The sequence below is a fragment of the Python bivittatus genome, unplaced genomic scaffold (assembly GCF_059951505.1).
Source record: "Python bivittatus isolate LINGU-HERP-01145 unplaced genomic scaffold, Pbiv_v1 ctg000160_np1212, whole genome shotgun sequence".
Taxonomy (NCBI): Eukaryota; Metazoa; Chordata; class Lepidosauria; order Squamata; family Pythonidae; genus Python; species Python bivittatus.
The window spans coordinates 1,316,797-1,336,541 of record NW_028277076.1 but is presented as its reverse complement, the minus strand read 5'-3'; the positions used below and the strand labels follow the sequence as shown (position 1 = coordinate 1,336,541).

The 19,745-nt window shown below is 50.6% G+C and overlaps 1 protein-coding gene across 1 annotated transcript; it reads right to left on the bottom strand.

Moving 5' to 3' along the window:
• Nucleotides 1-742: 742 nt before the first annotated feature.
• LHX2 (LIM homeobox 2) lies at nucleotides 743-19,490 on the bottom strand. The gene is made up of 5 exons (XM_088146739.1): nucleotides 19,371-19,490; nucleotides 16,445-16,650; nucleotides 15,691-16,067; nucleotides 9,297-9,502; nucleotides 743-1,394 (listed from the first exon to the last, which is right to left on the bottom strand). The coding sequence occupies exons 1-5, from the start codon at nucleotides 19,488-19,490 to the stop codon at nucleotides 1,107-1,109; spliced, it is 1,197 nt and encodes a 398-aa protein (XP_088002865.1). The 3' UTR covers nucleotides 743-1,106.
• Nucleotides 19,491-19,745: the final 255 nt, after the last annotated feature.

Here is a 19,745-nt window from a genome sequence, read left to right as displayed (position 1 = left end):
GATTGGCCATCCTGATTGCAGACCATGCCTTATGGCTTGGTGTTCAGAGTCGGTCTACTACAATTTGTTCAACAAGCCATAGATAAGCCAACCAGAGTTTAACATGGCAGGTAGTCCAGGCATGGTCTGCATATCTTCCATTGGCAGATCAACCTGATCTCTTTCAATGCTGTTAATCTTTTAATTCTGTTATTAGAAGAAGTGTTAAAGGATTGGGGAGGGCCGTGTTGTTTTTACAGGTGGCTTTGGGTGTTAAAACAGTTCTGGCTGGCTAGCATGATGGGAGTTGTAGTCCAGTGATCTGAAGGGCATCAGGTTGTTGGAAAAGGGTTACCCTCTCATCAGCATTATGGTCTCTTTCTTTGGGAACTGAGAGAGGAGGAAGGCGCTGATCTCTTCTCATCTCACTGTCTTATGACGGAGAGAGGTACAAAAAGCTTCTAGATTGTTTCTCCATCTTTTTCTCCTCCTCCTCAGCCCCCTTCCCCAAATCAGGATTCTCCCATCTTTCACTGCAAGGGCAATTCACGTGGAGGTAGTTTCCGTAAGTGGCTTTATTACTGGTTAGATTTTTACAAATTTTGATAGCTGAACAGACGTGTCACTTTTCTCTTTTTTTAAATTCTAAGACATCAGAACGACCAGTGAAGGGCTTAGGACTTAATTCAAAGTAGCAAAACTCGTATTAACATTTTCATTTCTCTTCCCCCCCCCACCCCCCCCACCCCATTTTGTAGTTTGCTTGCTTTTTGCCGTGGTCATAAATATACAGAGAGAAAAAGGCCGGGGTAGAGAAAGGGAATGAACAGTAAATAAGGCACGTGGCAGTCTTTGAAAATTACACAAGCTTTAGCCAACTTAAATTAATTGCCATTTCCCTGGCCCAGTCCATAAAACTGTACATTGACACAAATGTTGTGTGGCAAGTTGTGATTCCAAGTCACTCCTCAAATCCGCGGTGGCTTTCAGACGGGGCCGGACTCGACGCGACGGACGGTAACGCTGCAGCCCAGCTGTGAGAACCTCCCAAGTTAAAAAATACATTTGGAATTTGACTAAGAATAATTTCTTTCCTTAAAAAGAAGACGACCCACGGAATCGAGTCATCAGAAAAGGTTGGTCAGCGTTGTCTGTGAAGGGCTGCGGGATTCGTGGACGTCCAAGCCGCCGGACACCGAGCTCAAGACAGAGGTCACCGAGGGCATGCTAGGGTTCGTCAAGTCTGTTAGGGTGGTGGGGGTCCTGGATGGGCTCATGGAGGTGTTGGAGATCTCCGAAGCTGGTCCTGACGGGGGGCCTGCCTGGAGGGCCGAGTCGGAGGCCTTGTCCACCCCCGTGGTCTCCTGGCGTAAGAGGTTCCGTCGGAACTTGGCTCGCGCGTTCTGAAACCAGACCTGAAACCGTTCCAGGTAAGGGAGGGAAGGAAACAGAGAATGAACACAACGTGGGAGGGTGCACTCTTTCAAGCACAGCCTGAAGCACGCCCCTTTCCAATCACTGATTGATCGGCCTTGGAGTTGTCTTGAGCACCGAGATGGGAGCATGGTTAAAACCAAAATACAGATTTGTTAATGCCAAGTTAAGTTGTCAACGTGCAAGGTTACTTACTTATGTATTACTTTCAGGTCTTCGCTTCTTGAAAAACCTCATAGCACCGACCCCTCAAGTGCCCTGAGCGATTATGGTCTCATCAGTACCCTTAAAAAAGCCTTCTCCAACCTGGTGGACCTCCACACAGGACGGGGCAACTACTTCTCAATGTCTCCGGGGCCACCTTGATTGGGAACTCTGGGAGATGTCACCCCAACACCTGGAGGTCACCCCAATGAGCGAGCAAGTTAACATGGTGGAATTTTCTGGATCTCTGGAGAACCTCATTGAATCTTTTGGACTCCCTTAAAGGTAGAGTCTTTCTCAAGGTGAGCTCTTAGTGACTGCAAAGACATGTTCATGAATTTTTTTTTGGCAATGATACAGACGTGGTTTTTCACTGCCTTTGTTCAGGAATTTTCTTCCTTATTTCCCAGTTTGGCCCAGAGCTCTGGGACTGCTGGCAGTCTCCCATCAAATATTATGCAAGTGACCCTATGACCTTGTAAACTAACCAAATGGTGTGAAGTCATTTTTGGGGGGCGGTGGGGGGGGAGATACAACAGTAATACCAACAGGATGTCATTCAGGCAAAATGTTTTCCCTCCTTGTTGTGTTGTTAGTCTATATTTAAATATTAATATTTATTTTTATGATGGCATTTAGATCAGGCACCAGATCATTTTAAAAGTTCTGCCAGCATTACATGCAAAGATAAATTATTAATAATTCTAAAATAACAACATGGGGGAAAAGAGTCATTTTTAACATCTTGAACAGCTCAGAGGAATGGTATGATAGGGATCTAATTATATGTTATTATTAATAATAGAAGTCCTCCAAGTTGCATCCTGTTGAGCAAAGACTCACTGTGTCTCTGTGAGGGCATTGACTTGCTCCAGGATAAGGATTTTAAAATAAATACATGACTCAGGCAGGAAGGAACGAAATGGGGGGGGACCCTACTTTGACTTGCGATGTGTGCAGGGAGATTACAACAGGTTTTCTGTTTTCCAATCCACCTGCCAGGGTGGAATAAAACAATCTCAGGGGATGAATTAATTCTTGAGTTCAGAAAGTCCCACTTTTTGCAGCAGGAAGACACTGTAGGAGGAGAGCCGTGTTAAGACCAGGGCAGCAGAAAATCAGAACCAAAGTTTATGCATTTCATACTTTTTTTTAGTCGGAAAAGGTGCTGCCAGACTCTTCCTGATTTTTCTCCAGCAGAAAAGGGAATGCAGAAGTTCTCCTGCAGAATAATTACAGGGAGCTGGGGAGAGAGGGAGTTGTACAAATTGCATACTTTTCCAGTAATGAGTGCAATGCAAACTTTTCACGTTTGGGAAAAAGCATAATAGAGTATCCGTTTCTAAAGAAACAAGAACCCTCTCTCTGTCTCTCTTTGCAAGAGGGAACCTGCCTTAAGGTTCAAGATAATGCCAATGTTGAGACCACTGATGCCACGGGAAGACACAGAGAAAACACTATCCAAGTTCAAAAGGAGAAAGGAGTCACGCCTGGCAGTTACTGAAAAGATGTTTGGGCAGGCTGCAGAGTTTTGAGCGAGCTTAAGCACAAATACATGTTTGCGGGTCTCTCGGATGAGTTGCAAAGTTGGTGCGCTCTGCAATCCTCACCCTGGATCTGTGGAATTCCACTGATGTGGGGTGCTTTAAAAGCAGGAGCATGGATGATAAAGCACAGCTCTTGAACTGGGAACCCAACCAGCCCAATGTCGAGATTACCAGCCCGGAGACCTTTTGGTGGCTGGAGAACGTCAAGCCAAAAGGTACACGTAATAGCAATAACTTTTGTTTTTAAGCCAACTCCAAGTCACCACATAGTGTACAAACTTCCAAAGTCCTCAGAGCTCTTCAAAACAGGAATGCAGACTGAACCCCAAGCAGTCAACGTTTCTCTTTTCTAACAATGTTTTGGGAGGGTTTCCTCCAGAAGGCACCTTCTAGATGAGCTGGGCTTTGATTCTCATAATGCTCGGCAGCTGTGGAACATGGGCACACAGCGGCAAGAGAGAACGGGTGGGAGGCAGCAGGTTAACCTAGCCAGCGTAAAGATCCGTCTCACACCCAAAGGCTTTCCGTTGTAACGAGAAAAAAAAGCCAGAGAGGTTATTATTATCTCATGCCGTTTTCCTCAGGGAGAAACTGAGGCAGGGAAACAAAAGGGGGAAAAAAGGTAATGGGAGGGAGTTTGTATTTCCAAACAGGCTTTGCACAATCGGATCACATTTTGCCACAGGCCTCTGCACAAAATTAACTGCCTGATCTGGAACGATCCAAAAAATTAGGAAACCATAGGATGCAACCGGACACACGCGAACCTTGTCCTCATATGCCCACTGTGGCACGCAAACATTCCCTACAGGACACACGCCTGAAAGGGCTTGCACCAAATTATAAGCAGCTGGACCTTCGGATAGATCAGCAAGATGCTATTCGCCTCCCCGAACCGCAGCAACAGAAGTCCTTAAAAATATTTCAGCATTGAAAGAATAATCTCCTAAACGTAATATTTCAGGGTTACCAACTCCCCCCCCCCCCAGCTCTGCTCCTCTGCATTCAACCTCAGCATGACAGACAAGTATTTAGCAATTGGAGTTCTTCCCACCATGGGTACGCTTGCCTGATAACTGGATGTTTATCGGAGACCTGAGAAATTAGAAGCAGAAGAGTAGGATCATGATGACAACCCACAACGGCATCTCCTGAACAATAAATAGGCACCTTAAATAGAAATATGGGGTCTGGCATGAGCATTTAGCAGGGGCAAGGGTGACCCCATCACGCCTACCATGATGTCATCACAGAAAAAAACGATGCAACTTTGCATGGTTTACACAATGGCGTCTACCAGGCCTCGATGGAGACTGCTGGATCAGACTCCCTCGGAAGTGGCTTTTCCCCCCCCCAGCTTAATGGAAAAAATATTAAAGCCAGCCAGTTTGGTTATATTTTCTGAGCTTTCAATTGCTAATCCTCTGATCCACCTTCCTGGTCGGAACCCAAACGTTCTAGTTCTGCAGATGGTGCCAATTGATCCAGAAAGTTCACCAATCCAAGAGTACAGACACTGTGACTGGGTTCACTCACCACCCTAAACCAGAGTTTGTGTAACCCTCCTTTATTGAGTCAACCCCAGTTGGTTAGATTTGCACATCAAGCTAAGATAATAAGCCTCGGAGATTGAGTTGACACAGTAGCCTGTGCCAAAAGAAGACACTTCTATTTTAGCATGATGTGTAAATCAATTCAGCATTTCTCTCTCTCCCCCAATTCCCCACTTTGTTCTTTTTCCAAATTCTAGCTGACTGCTAAAAATCTTCCATAAAATTTTATTTATGATATTCCAAAAGGGTCTTCCATCACTCTGGCGATTTATAATCCTCAGTCTCTTCCTGGTGACCCAGCTATGAGCAGATGGTTCCAGATTCCATGGTTGCTCCACAGAGTCAGTTGCAACACAATTTGTGGCACCTTGAAGACTAACAAATTAATGGGAGCGTAGCTTTGAAGGATTTGGGTCTGCTTCCTCAAATGCTCACACATTGTCCTGGCAGAAGAGTGTAAATACAGCCATGGCTGGAGGAGATCCAGAAGGTTTCTTTCATGTTGCCCAGTGAACATTATTTCACTGCTAGGAACTCACTGAACCCTTTTTCCCCCCTGCCTTTCTGCAAAAGAAAATTCTAGTATACACAGCAGAAAAGCAGATGTAGGGGATCTACCTTAACTCTTCAGTTGGTAGAACTCCAACTTCCATCAGCTTCAAACCATCAGGGCCAATGGCCTAGGATGATGAACCATCAACAAACCTTTTTCTTCTTGCCATTTTGCTCAGCAGCACACACACTGCCTCCAATTCTGGAGGAGGTCGGTAGCCATGATACCCATCCTCTTCTTGCTATTGTCTATTGTCTTCTAAACCCTCCAGATCAATGGTGCACCTTACAGAGAAATCCCAGATCTCCCACGATCCAGCTTTCTTGGAAGATCCCAAATTCTGGCATTACAAAAGAGGGGCCCGCGTGCTTTGCCTGCCGAAGGTCCCTGCTGCTGCCACCCATGAATGAAGTTCTAAGCCCCCAACTTTGTCTGGTCCACGTAGTATGGGAACCCAGCCAACGGTAACAGATTAGTCCGGAAACATGATTAAGCAAAACTCTAGCTAAGCGCAAGGTATGGATGTGCTTCCTATGGAAAAGGATCTCAAGTGGGTTTCTCTACCAAAAACTCTTGAAGTTTACGGCTAGTTTGCAAGTAGATTAACTTAGGCAGATTAACAGGCAGACTCAGATTAAACAGCTTCATTTGTACAATGCAGAAAGGAAATTATTTTTTAAAAATCCAAATTGTGGTAATATTTCTTTAACCATGTGTAGTTCCTTCCTTATGTAGTTGAAGTCAGAATGGATTTGGAAGTCTTTATCATTGAGGAACTAAGCTCAGATAGGTACGGGGTTCCTTCACTGTGTGTCCTCTTTACGGTTCCTTGCTCTAAATCGCTCTCTCCGCATAGGAGAGAAGTCACAGCAGGTTTCACGGAGCCTGGACATTTCCAAAAATACCCCAAAATGTATATTTAAAAGAACCCTGCAAAAGAAAAAAAAAGTCTGGACAGATGACCTTCACGGTGCAGGGTTTTGCTGCCGGTCCCTTTTGCAGCTGTGAAGAAATTTGGCTGGTATAACCCCAGAAAGATTTCCCAAAGTCTGCAGCTAAAAAGATACCAAAGTATGGGCATAATCTGTTCTGCATAAATAACTTTTGGCCGTGTTTCCGTGGCTGCATAAGGGTTAGAAAATGCTTTAAAAAATTGATTCGGATTTGGAGAAAATTAGATTGACACAGGTCCTCCTTTCTGCACTCCTGTGGAATTCCTCCTTTCTTGAACATTGAGGGTAGAAAGCTGGAGGCTCCCCAAGAAGTGGTAGGACATTAAGTCTCTGCACACTTGACCGCTGTCCTTGTGGGCAGGGGCCGATGGGAGCTGAAATCCAGAGATATCCAAAAGACCTCTTTCTCCAGCTGCTGTTTCCTAATCTGACTGTCGTGGACTTTGCAAATAAACCCAGCGACCTTTTTTCTCCATCACCATCACCACCAACAGCAAAATTCTCTGTCAATCATATAAAATACATGCAGAATAGGTGAGGGAGGTAGAATTGCCTGGCAGTCAAAACTCAGGACAGGATATGTTCCAAAGTTTACTTTTTGGGCCATGAAATCCCTGGGGCTCTGCCCCAGAATAAGCCCTTTTCTACACCCAGGAGCATTTGGAAGAAGAAGAGGCCACAGAGCATCTGAGCGAATGCAGAGGCATTACATCCGGCAATTGTGAGTGCTTGAGAGTTCCTCTACACGGTGCAAATCATTTTTCAAGCGTCAAGTCAAAAGGCAGTGAATGCAAAATAAATAAGAGCCAGAGTTAATAGGTTGTTAAAGGGGCAGCTTATGTCAACTTTCCCCAATGTGAGGCCTCCAAATATTCTGGATTGCTTGAGTATAGCTCTATCACTAACCAGCACGGGCACCGGGCACCCTGCCTGGGCCATCGTGGGAGCTATTAGCTTCCAACTGGGAAAAGTTGCCCTATCATGTATTTAAAAAGTGTCCTTCTCAAAGTCAACCTTTACTCTTGAGAAGCAAAGAAGTGCAAGGCAAGAGTCCTGTGAATTCTGCTCACATCTTTACCAATGAACAGACAATGGCTCCTGTTGGTCAAGGTGTCAATATTTGTAGAACTTTCTCCAAAATTATCACTTGCAGAAGGCACGGGCCAAAGTCCCCATTTCTCCACCACCAGCTTTCTGTTAACATTTTGAGGATCTCAGCTTTTCAGGACTCATCTTCATTGGCCAGATGATCATCAAAACCTTTCAGGCTCAGAATTCAACAGGCTGTATCTACTCTGGCAAGTCCATCCTGCAGTTTCTACTCCAGTGGTCCCTTGTTCCCGAATGACTTCATCACGTCCATCAACATAGCTGCTAGCCAAAGATGCAGAAAATGTTTCTTGAGCCAACAGCCACACTTGGCTTTTGATAATATGTTGAGGACCTCCCCACCCCACCCCCCCAAAAATAAAAGCTAGACAAAACCAGTCACAGGACCTCACAGCTTCTGCTTCAACGTCTCCAGCAAAGTAGAATCCATTCCTTTTCCAGGTAGTTCATTTCATTGCTGAACAACTTTTTACCATTAGGAAGTTCTTCCTGATGCCCAACAAAATTGACTTTCTTGTCGTTAAATCCATTGTTCCGTGTCCTGTTATCTGGAACAACTCAGAACAATTTTACAAATCGGTGAGTCTCTTTCATTGTTTTAAGAGCAGCAACAAGGGTCAGCTGATCATGTAGTGACTAGGTTCACATTAAGCTGAGGTCAGTTTAACCACAGTTGGTCAAACAAGCCACAACTGCCTGAGTTCACATAACACAAAATTCTGATTTATAATCCACCAGGGCTAGGTTCAAAGAATCTGCTAAGCCCATACCAGACAAACCACAATCTAAGTTATAAACCATGCTTGAGTCATCAACCATGTGGATCCAGTCATGAAAGGGCATTCAGCAAATCACAATTAAATGAACCAGAGCTCAGTGCAATGGGCAGATGTAGCCAGTTTGAGTTTGGTTCTGAGAAATCTATGTAAAACAGATGTGTGCACATACACATACACATGCACACACACACACACACCACGCATGTTTCTAGAAGGCCAAATCTATTGGTGTGCATCAGAAGAAGTTCTTAAGATGATGCTTTCCAACAGAGTCCAATGTGAAGCTAATGCCAAAGTGGGTCAATGTTGCATTAGGGAAGTCCTAGCTTGGCAAAAGTTGCCCCCCAAAAGCAAAACTATTTTGCCATGCCCAGCACAGCATCCAAGACCACAGCAGAGGAGACCTAAAGTCCACAGGCAGGACAACCTCTTACTCATAATACCAGGTGCTCCATCCATGAGGACAGTGGCAGTTCTGCCCCCTCCAACATTTGACAGCTGAGACAGCAGCTTCCCTCTGCCTAATGGTAGGGCCTGCTCTGGTCACTGGGGTGGGGAGGTCAGGGTGGGGGAGAGAATTGGAAACCAGATGATGCAACCAGAAAGAAGGCAACAGTGGGATTTCCATCATATCCTCATTGGGCCCTCATGAAAGACCCTTGCTGCTCTGAACCATCATCCCTGTCTCAGAGCAGAAGCCAACCTCAGTTTGTTATTTCACACACACACACACCTGGAAATCACGTTCCTGGGACCCACCCCTTTGGAGCTGTCACTCCACCACAGGCAGAAACAGGTTGTGAATTTCCCCCATCATTGTCAACGGCCCCAGTTGCTCCCTGGGAACGCTTTCTTCCTTTGCCTGGGACAGGGCCTGGATGCGGTGGTGCAATTCAAGAAAAGGTGCAGTCCCCTAGGGACTGCGTTCACGGGGACTGTGGATGTGGTGGCCTGTGAGATTAAAATGGCTGGACACATGGATCAGGCTCAAAATGCTGGCCAGGCTGCAACCCTCTTCCGAACCCTTCTGCCTTTGGCCCACAGCAGCCCTGCTCACCAAAAGAACAGGACAAGGCGCACCTTGGACAGTCTCTGCACCTTGCTGTGGATAACCCCTGGACACAGGGGACCCAACGGCCATCCCCCTGCAACCGCTGCTCCGTTTGAGCCTCAGCTTGGCTTACCTGGAGCACCCTTTTGGTTAAACCCGTTTTTTGCGCGAGCTGTTTCAAGTCCTTGGCATCTGGGTTGTGATTAATAGCAAAATAGGATTTCATTGTCCGCAACTGGTGGTGCTTGAAGGACGTCCTCATGCGCTTGGTCTTCTGATTGCTGGGGTAATGCTGGTCTCGGTCCAGGGGGCTCCCGTCGTTCTCATTGCAGCTCAGCGCTACGGGCACAAAGCAGGAGATGAGACGGTCAGCACCGGCCGGGGAAGGGGGTCTGGCTGGGCACTTCGGCTCCAGCCTGAGGTTTTCTCCCCCGTGCCAACCAAGGTGGCATCAAGGAAAGATTTGGGCTCAGCTACCCAGAACACAGCGCAGGACGGATTTAGCAGCATGGTGGATCTGGTGCATTTCAAAGTCAGTGAAATAATAACATGCCTTCTCCAAAGCCGCCTTTCCCCTCCCCACCGCACTCCGTCGCATCACGCAGCAGCGTTTAAATCCAGGTTCTAACCTTATCTAACCAGTCCTGCACAGGATCAGTTTGCAAGAAGCCCCATCTTCCCTTTCACTGCCTTTACAAAACGAGCTGGGGCAGGGGGGGAGGGCAGGGGGAGGCCTCTTGCTTTCTGCCACTGTTTTATGCATTTGCATCTTCTGTTCCCCACACACACACACACACCCATGCCAATCTTCCACTTGGCACTCCCTTTCCAGACAGGAGAAGAAAGGAATCGCTTTGCAAAATGTTTTAACGCACTTCAGATTGCTCGGCGGCATCGCGCAGCTGCAAACCCCCAGGTCCACTCCAGCCTCAATAGGAAAATCTCATTCAAAACCTCCGAGTTCTTCCCATCCAGCATTACTCGCAGAATGAAAAAGGAGGCCATTAACTAAAAGACTGCTTAAAGGAAGGGAGGGAGGGAGGGAGGGGGCCGGGGGGGGGAGGATGTTCCCCCCTGACTGAAAATCTGACTTATAATTTGATGGAAGAATAGACCAGGATGTTTGAGCTGCATCAGAGGCCCAAACAGAAGCTTAAAAGTAACTCTGTTTTTGTAGACCATTCAAAATCCAAGCCCCATAAAGAAAAATCTGAGTTCGAAATTACTTTCTCTCTTCACACCCCCCCACTAACTAAAGACAATTTAAAACCCACCCACCCCCACAAACAAGCGAAACCCTTGGAAAGAATTAAAGGACAGTGTCAATCATTCACTAAAACCACTTCAGTCTGCAATAATTAATCAAGTTTAAATGAATATATAGCGATTCATTTTAAAAAGGATATACCGTACAGCTTTTAAGGACGGCGCACACACGGTCTCCATTCAGAGAGCAAACACGGGGAGGAAATTTCTACAACTTCCTCTCCGTTTTCCAAATTTTGAAGCCACTATGTGGGAAAACCTCCACGCAAAGCTTCATTTGATTCTCTCCCTTGATAATTATTTACTCATTCTACCAAAATGACTAAAACCGAAGGAAAAAAAAAGAGAGAGAGATAAATATCTCTCGTGGGAGTGCTAATGTGTGAATTATTGATCCAGCTGTCTCAACATATCTGCACAGGCTTTTAAAATTGTCCTTCATCGGATTATCCAATCAGCTTCTGACAGGGACCTGAAAAGCGGGGGTGGGGGGGGGATACAGTTAAGTCAGGTGCAGATTCAAAAGCCTTTTTGGAAATTCTGAATTAAATCCGGGTCCCAGATTCACACGTCAGAATTAGCTAATCCATCTCAGTTGCCCCTCAGTTGCCCAAGCACTACAAAAATACAGGGGTGTCCCCAAAATGGGCAGAAATCAAAACAGCCATCTCTATCAGCTTGCCAAGAGTAGCTGGTAGCTGACAGCCTACCACTTTTTCATGTGCTCAAATTTTTGCTGGAAGTGGCTCGACGTAGCTCAAAAGCTGGCTTAACAACAAAAAAGAGAGAGGGATGAAGCAGGACCTATATTCGGGCCACCACAGAGAGGGTGAGGAAGGAAATCACGGCTAATACAAGAGGCGAACCCCAGATTTCTTGCAAGGTTCCAGAACTCCCTGGGGGAAAGAGTTTGCAAATATCAGGAGCAGCGATATTAAAAGAACGGGGCGATCCTGCCTTGCAGCCGTGGTGGGGAAGTGGCCTCTCTTAAGCCAACCTGCCCCCCCATAAACGACCAGAAGTCCTTTGCAAATTGTTTGCATGTTCTGTACGGCCCTTAGCATCCCACAACTTTGAATAAATTCGCAGGACTCTGTTCACAAGGGCAGCTCTCTTTATTAAAGAGCGGACCAAATGGAAGTTCGTATTTCTTTCGCTTTCTTTTCTCGGAGTACCGGCTTGCCATTAACAAAATTCAAGCGAGAAGATGGTTATCCATGATAGAGTACAACTCCTTTTTTTCAGCCAGCCCAAGAAACTCTCCACTGGGCACCCTGCTTGTAGCTGAGATGAAGGAACGTGTTTGGCTGGGCAGAAGGCACGAGCTAGAAGGAACAAGGCAGCCCACCCCGAGGACAGCGACTACATGCCCACGGATTTTGAGCTGAATTCGCCAAGATGATCTTCATCCGCTGCTGAAATCCACCCTCCTCTCTGGCCCGTGGGTGCAGCTGACGCGGTGTCACAGAATGTTCATAAATACTCCCTGGGGACGGTTGCACTAGAGAGGAGCAGTGGATTTTCTTGGGGTGGGGGGTGGAGGGAAGGAGGAAAAACTCATGCAGGACTTAAGGGGGAGGGGCTCCTGGCATTGCCTGGCCAAGACCCTGTGAGTCAAGATCAATGAAACAAAAGCAATGGCCTAGCAGTCGAAATAGAAGCATTCCACTAAAACTGAGGGGTGGGGTGGGCAGAAGAAGGGCAATTTTGCCTTCTTCTGTTGGCATCAACCCTTGCAGGAGAGAAGATCTCTTCGATCAGAATCTTTTCCCCCAAACTCAGCGGCAACAATAAACCCTGAAGTCACATCTTCACCAAATCAACGTCCTGCATTCGGTGTTCAATTCTTAAGAAAGCAGATGCCATAATAGACGTGGAATCAGCAACATCGCTTGGCGCGCACACCCATCTCACACCCATCGACACTGTCCTTCCTCTCCCCCCCCATGGACAAAAGCCAAGGTACCCTACGTGGTTACTCCTAAGCATTTGCCAACATATCCCCACAAATGCGTCTCCTTCCTGAACCCAAAGGAACCACGTGCCAAGTGAATGGGCTAAAACCACCAAGAGGGGCTGTGTGTGCCTGTTCGGTGGAGGGTTGCCCCACCAAGGAAAATGGGAGAGCCTCCTTGGACAGTCCCAGAAAGATTGGGTTGAAGAAGACGGCCAGAAGAAGAATGGCCACTTGCATGTTGCATGTGGGGGAGAGCAGAGGCCATAAAAGGGGGGAAAATATTCAGAATGCCACACGCATGTTAACAATTGCACAATCCATTCAGTACTGCAGCCTGGCCCAGATGTTTGCAGAGTGCTTGGGCACAAGGTTCCCAGATAGTCTCTCCCACCAGCCAGGGTTCTCTTTGACCATGAAGGTCAGACCCACAGTCAACCAGTCAGTGTGGAAAAGCCCCCCTTCTCTGCAAATGGCGCTACTCTTTTTATGCAACCAGCACCCCACCCCATCTGGACATTCCTAGCCTGGCTTTAGATTTATCCTGACCAACTTGCCTGTGATGTGTGGATCAGAGTCTTCTAGGGGGTTCTTCTACTCTCAGGGCCAGAAGCGCATGTGGAACAGGGATTTGCCCTCAAGCACTGAACGATCTAGATGTAACTTTCAATCACATGAGCCTTAATGGGGGCCAAGAAACACCCCCAACTCTTCCCCGCTCAATCTATTGTGGCAGCATCTGGAACTATTGGGGAAAAGTGACCTGAGGCACTCAGCAAGCCTGCCCCCCTCCCCAGCTCTGGAAAGAGTCCCTCCCAAGGATCCACCAGCCATGGAAACACCATGGTGGCCTCTTTCTTCCCCTCCAGCCAGAGAATGCCTCCCTGGGGCTAAAGCTTGCCCAAGTCTGAGCCAACCCAATAAAGGGATTTCTTGCTCAGAATCTTTACTCTGGGGGTGCAAAACGTGACGCCCACCTGGGCCTTACGTGGCCTGCCATGACTCCTTTGTGGCCCCCAGAATCTCTGCAGAGGAGCGGGCTGGAACCGCCCGTGCAACAATGCACCAGAGAGGAGTGAGAAAGAGCATTTTTGAGGGAATGGTCAGCCTTCCCTACTCTTCCCTTAGCCCGGAGTTCCTTCACCCGGCTTGAATATTCCCCCTGCCAAGTTTGCTGAGGGGGTGGGCACAAACCAAATGAGAAATAACAAGGAGAGAATGAACTCAAAGTGAAATCATGGATGGGGGGGCAGCTTTTCTCCTCCTTTTCCTTCCTGAATAAAGGGGAGGGGGCTGCTTCTCAATAAGCAGGCAAGACTCTTCTGTCTCCCCCAAAGAAGCCCAGGAGGGGGGAAATTCCCCTGCCCTGAAAGGTGTGCAATGAAAAGTGGGGGGGGGGGGCAAGGAAGACCACTTTCCATTGGATAAGGAAATAGGGGAGGGGGCTGAACAATAGTCCCAATTTCTGTCCTCATTCTTCCCCCATGCTGCCAGGGGAGTTTCTTGCAGATCTGAGAGAGGGAATTCTGAGGATTTTTTTTTATTTTAAAGAGGGGAGAAGAGAAGAGATGGCTTTGAGTTTGGTTTTATGCGGCACCCTCAGAGCTCTGCGATCTCCCCCGAGAAAGAAAGAAAGAAAGAAAGAAAGAAAGAAAGAAAGAAAGAAAGAAAGAAAGAAAGAAAGAAAGAAAGAAAGAAAGAAAGAAAGAAAGATTAACAGTTGGGGGAAGGGGGAGAGGGAGCACCCGCGCAAATCGTTTCGGGCGGGGGGGGGATCTCTTTGAAATCCCGACCCCCACCGAAGCCGTTTTCCGCTTGTCCGACTCCATCCGTCTCCAGGCAAGCGGCTCCCGCGCGCGTCCCATCTCGCGAGTAAAACGGCCGGGCCGCCCGGCTTGTCTCCCGTCGTTCCGCCAAGATGCGGCGGCGGCGGCGGCGGCGCCGCCTTCGGGTCAATCTTTCCTCTCCTCTCTTTCTTCTTCTTCCTCTTCTTCCTCCTCCTCCTCCTGCCGCCCTCCCCCCCCCCTTCCGGGGCCCAACATTTACGGGGAAATGGAACGCGAACCAAGATGCGAATCGCGTTTGGATTCGGGCGCAACGAAGGAAAGGTCCCCCCCCCCCCGGTCCCGGGTATGTTTCCCGCTTGCAATGGGGGCTTTCGGCTAATCAGCAAGCAGCTCTCTGCTCCTCACTTCCCTCCCGACCTTACAGCAGCTACGTTATTGCGGGGCGCCCGGTTGCTGAAAAATAAAAGTTTCCCAGGGCCGGTCGAGGTGCTTGGAAAACGAGCGATTCCGAGGGAAGGAAGGAAGGAAGCGGCGCGGCGGTGGGAGGGCGAGTCTTTCCTTCTCCCTCCCCGTGATGCTGCCTGGCGCCTTCTTGCGGGGGCTTCCCCCCCCGTCGCACCCCGTACATTCGCTCCGCCAGAGGTCACGAGTGTCTGGCCGAGGTCCCGACGCAGAGCTAAACCGTCCCAGGCCCGGGAGAGAGAGAGAGAGCAAACATCGTTCCTTTCTTAGCGCCCTGTCAGCTAACCCGGAATAACGCCCCCGCCTTGCAGGACTATTCCCCCCCACACACACACACACACCTTTCCCCCGGTTTTCCGCGCCTCTCCACGGCCGGCCCAGTTCAGCGCGGGGAAAGCGCGCCTCTTGGCCCCAGTCGCTCAAAGACCCCTTTTCCGGCGAGCCTCCCCGGGAAACAGGCAGCAACACGCGACGCTGGGCGGCCAACTTCAACCCGATCCTGGCCCGCAGGAAACGCGGCCCCCACGCTCGCTGGAGCCCGGGACCCGCCGGCCGAGCCAGCCTCTTAGGCCCCCGGAGGCGAAAACCCCGCAGCTTCCTGGCTCCAGCGCCGAGGCTAAGAAAATCCGCCCGCAAGGGTCCCTCGCTTCCCCTGCCTGGCAGCGGCGAACCGCTATTCCTAGCGGTGGGATGGCCCGGCGCGGTTTTCCAAGCCCCAGCCTCAGGGTGAGCAAAGGCACCCGGCGCTGGGGACGAGGAGGTGCGCGGGTTCCCAAGAAACCGCCGCGCGCGCAAACCCCAAGCAAGCCCGTTTCCCGAAAGCGTCGCGTCCCCTCCGCCAAGTCCACAAACGAGGGTGCCACCAAGACAGGGCAGAAGCCAAGGGACCCGCCAGGAGAGGGGCCCCAAACGCAGCCCGAGACGGAGCTCTGGAGAGGAGAGGAGAGCAGCCGAGCCGAGCGCCGCGCACCCGAGGCGCGGGTCCCACGCAGCAGGTCCCTTTGCAAAACCGGGACGGCGCCCCGCGCACTCCTTTCGCGGCCTCGCTCGGCCTTTACCTGCGTTGTAGGCGGCCAGCTCAGCACCGGGGCCCGGGCTCTTCCGCTTCCTGGGTCGCCCCTTCTGGACGGTGCCCACGCCGTTGTAGTAGGGCAGGCCCAGCGGGGCCGCGGCGCCCAGCGCGGGGCCCTTGCCGGCTACCCCCTCGGCGTGGTTGAAGTGCAGCTGGTACTCGTCCCGGAGCAGCGCCTCGAAGTGCAGTCGGCAGTACACCAGGCCGTCCTTCATCCCGAAGTGGTCGCCGGTGGTCAGCATCTTGGCGCAGGTGGAGCAGGTGAAGCAGTTCAGGTGGTAAACCGAGTCCCGGGCGCGCATCACCATCTCCGAGGCCGAGATACCCAGGTGGCAGCGGGCGCAGCGCTGGACCGAGAATCTCCTGCGGGGGCGGGGGCGGGGGCGGGGGCGGGGGGGGAGAGAAGGGAAAAGGGAGATCTTTGAGGCCGCGTCTTCCCGTGAGCAGGTGCAGAGCTCCTCCACGGCGCACCCTCTGGACTCCTTCACCCCCTTCTTCGCTGTCCCTCTTGCTCCGTGATGGCGGGCGGGCGGAGGAAAAGCAAGCGCCCTCGACCACGGATCCCCGCGGGGCAGGGGAAGGACCCGCCCTCTCTCTCCTGGGCGTTTGGGAGGGGAAGGAACGGCGCGCCCGGGCCGGACGGCTGCCGCGGCGAGGGAACCCGGAGGGCCGGGCGGGGAGCTTTCAGCCCCCGCGGGCCACCGGCCTGACCTGCCCCCCACCTCGCCCGCGCTCCGTACCTGTAATAGTCCTCCTTGCAGTAGATGCTGCCGTCCTTGCTGAAGCAGGTGAGCTCCGACTCCAGGATGAGCTTACACTCGCAGCACTTCAGGCAGCGCATGTGCCACTGCTTGTCCACCGCCAGGAGGTAGTAGCGGTCCGAGATCTTCCCCCCGCAGCCGGCGCACAGGGCGGCCCGCTCGCTGCTGACCGACGGCATGGCGTGCTGCGGGAGCAGAGCGGCGCTTACCGGGAGACCCGCCGGCCCCCGCCCGCCCGGCCGGCCCCCGCTTAAAGCCAGCCAGGAAGACGCGGGCGGGCAGGGAACGGAGGCCCGGCCCGGCCCGGCCCGGCCCGCCTCCGCAGCGGAATCGAAGCGCCGCCCCGCACCCGCGAGCGCAGGCGGGAGAGGGGACCCGCGGCCGAGCCCCGCAGCGCTTCCTCCACCTGCCTGGCTGCCTCCCCGCGACACCAGGGCAGGCGTGACAGGCCACGTTTTGCCAGGGTTAACCCCGGTGAGCGCGATTCCCCGCTCACGCTCGGGCGAATCCAGCCCTCGGCTCCGCGCCTCCCTCCCGGTCTTGTGCGAGCCCCAAGCGGGGGTTAATTCAGGGCTCGAGGGAGCCGTGCGGTCCGAACGCCCCCAGCCTCCCGCGCTCTCTGCCCCTCAGTATGGACTGTGCCACCGGAAAAGGGGAGGGATGGGAATAGCAAAGCGGAGGCCTGTGCGGGGGAGGGGGGGAATACAGTAAAATAAACACGGGTGGAAGCCCTAAAGAAACAAATGTTTAGTCCCACCGCGGAGTGCAGGAGCTCAGCGACCTTCTCAACTCCTTGCGCGTTGCAAAATAAATAATAATAGTAATAATAATAATAATAATAATAATAATAATAATAATATACCTTTACCACCATCTAACAACATCTGCCTATCCCGGGTCCTTGGAAGGACTCGATAGGTGGATAAAAATGCCAAATCCAGTCTAAACAACCGGCTGTGCCTCCAACAATAACAACACGAGTCCAACCCGTATTCTCCTGCTGACAACCTAACAGCCGCTACCGTGGCTCCTCCGAGATCCTTCCGTTTTAAAAGAAGAAGAAATGAGGGAAATGGAAGCGAGGTGGGGAGAAGAGAAGAGGAGGGCGGTGCGTCCAGGGCAAACCCGAGCTCTTTCGCGTTGCCAAGAAAGCCGGTCACGGGGACCGGGCAGGGTCGGTCCAGGGCAGCCACCTCGGAGTAAGCGAAAGGCGTCTGAACGCGGCCAACCCTGAGATCCTAACGGGTTTCACGCGGAAACTTGCCCCAAGCGAGCGCAGCGGAGCTCAGGCGAGGTTTGGGCCGCCTCCGCGGACGACGAGCCCAGACTTAACCAAGCCGTTTTTTTCCCCTCCTGCCTAAATAACCACGCTGGTCATCGGGTCCCATTTCTTTCCTCCTTCCTCCTCCTCAGTACGTTTTAAAATGTAAAATATTTATTCAACCTCCTTTCCGCTGGCATTTGGAGACGAAAATTCCCTTCTTCTCGCGCCTCTTTCTTTTTAAACGGGACAAATAATTATCTTAATTAGAAATGGAGGAAGCGGACATTCTTTTATAGATATGCACATGCATGTTGAAATCAGATTAATTTTCTTTCTCTTGGTTAAGAATTTGTTCCCCTAATTGCGCCGTGGGAATGAGAAGGCAGAGAAATTGCCTGGAACCTTTGAAAAATCCGTTTAATATTTGGGAGCAAGGAAATGATTCCATTCTATTATTTAATTCCTCCCAGAATTGTTAGAAGCCCAAACCTGAAACTCTGTAAAATAAGTTAATTCATTTCTTGAATTCTCTCTTCAAAGTGCCTCTGCAGAAAATAATTCTAAGTAGAAAAAAAGCAGGCTCATCATAGAAATAAATGAATAATGATAATGATAATGATAATAATAATAATAATAATAATAATAATAGTAAACAAGAAAAAAAGGGGTGGGGGAGGAAAAAAATAATTATAGAAGTTTCTCTTCTGTTCCCCGACTCCAAAGGACCAGGAAATTTCACAAAAAAATAGGACAACACGGATGAAAAATATTTTGAAAGGGCAGTTTCGTTTAAATTTAAAATATTCCCGAATAAATAGCATTTTGCACAGTCAATTTATAAACAGATTATTATTAATACTATTGTTATTTCTGTTATTACTAGAAGGAGCTACGGGAAATGTTTATTTTCTAGTTGGCCGATGAAAGCAAACGGTTGCGAGAAAGAAAAACGAACGAATGCAAAAACCATAAATGCTAATCCCCGATTAAAATGTTGCCGACCGAGGCCACTTGGTTAAGCAAACACATTAAAAGGAAAGGGGGGGGGGGGTAAGGCAATAGATAGGCAAGAGAGTTAGATTTGGGGAGGGGGGAATTGTAAATGAAAAGTCTAAACCATCATAATTAAAATAAAGCCCCCCAAAGTCACTTTTCTGTGTTGATTTAAGAAGGTGGGCTAACCTTGCTTTTAATATCTATTGTTAAAACTGATTTTATTTATTTTTATTTATTTAAGGAGGGGAGATACTAGAGTGAGGAACAGACAGATGTACTTGTTTACAAAAAGAAAGTGATTTTTGATTACAAACCCCTCTTCCTCTGCTTAAAGTCGGTGCAGAACTACGGCTTCGCTTTAGCCGGCACTTTCCTGCCCCCGTTTCTAGCGATTAAGCCTCTCCCGGTTCCGCGGCCCCGCGACCCCTTTCCCCGCCGAACCAAGTTCCGCAACGCTTCACTCTACCTCCGCCCTTCGTTCCGGGGCTTTTCCGCGGCGGGGCCTTTCGGGAGACTGGAGCGCAACCGGGCGCTGAGAAACCGAGGCGCTTGGGCTCAGCCCCCCGCGCCGGCCTCGCCCCGAATCCTTCCCTCCCTAAACAGGAGCGCCGGGCCTGCCGCCGCCGCCGCCGCCGCGGGCCCTACCGTTTCGGTCTCGCCGCGGTCGATGGCCGAAGTGATGGCGGGCGCCTCTCCCTTGGTTCGCCGGTCCATCTCGTCGATGACGCCGTGCATCTCGGAGCCGGCCAGGCTGTGGAAGAGCATGGCCGCGCCGGAGGCCCCGCGCCTCTCCGCTTCTCCTCGCGACCGCCGCTTTTGGCTCTGGGCGCTCCGGTTATGCGCGGCGAGGCGGCGCCATGCCCCGGCCCGGCCGGCCGCCCCGTCTCGCCTCCTCTTCCTCCCGGGCTGCCTTCAGTCCACCCGCCGCGGGAGGCCGCCCCGGCCAGGCCGGCGGAGAAACGAGGGGTGGGACGGGCGGAGCTCCGGCTGGGCGGTCTCAAAGCATCGCGGGCCTCCAGG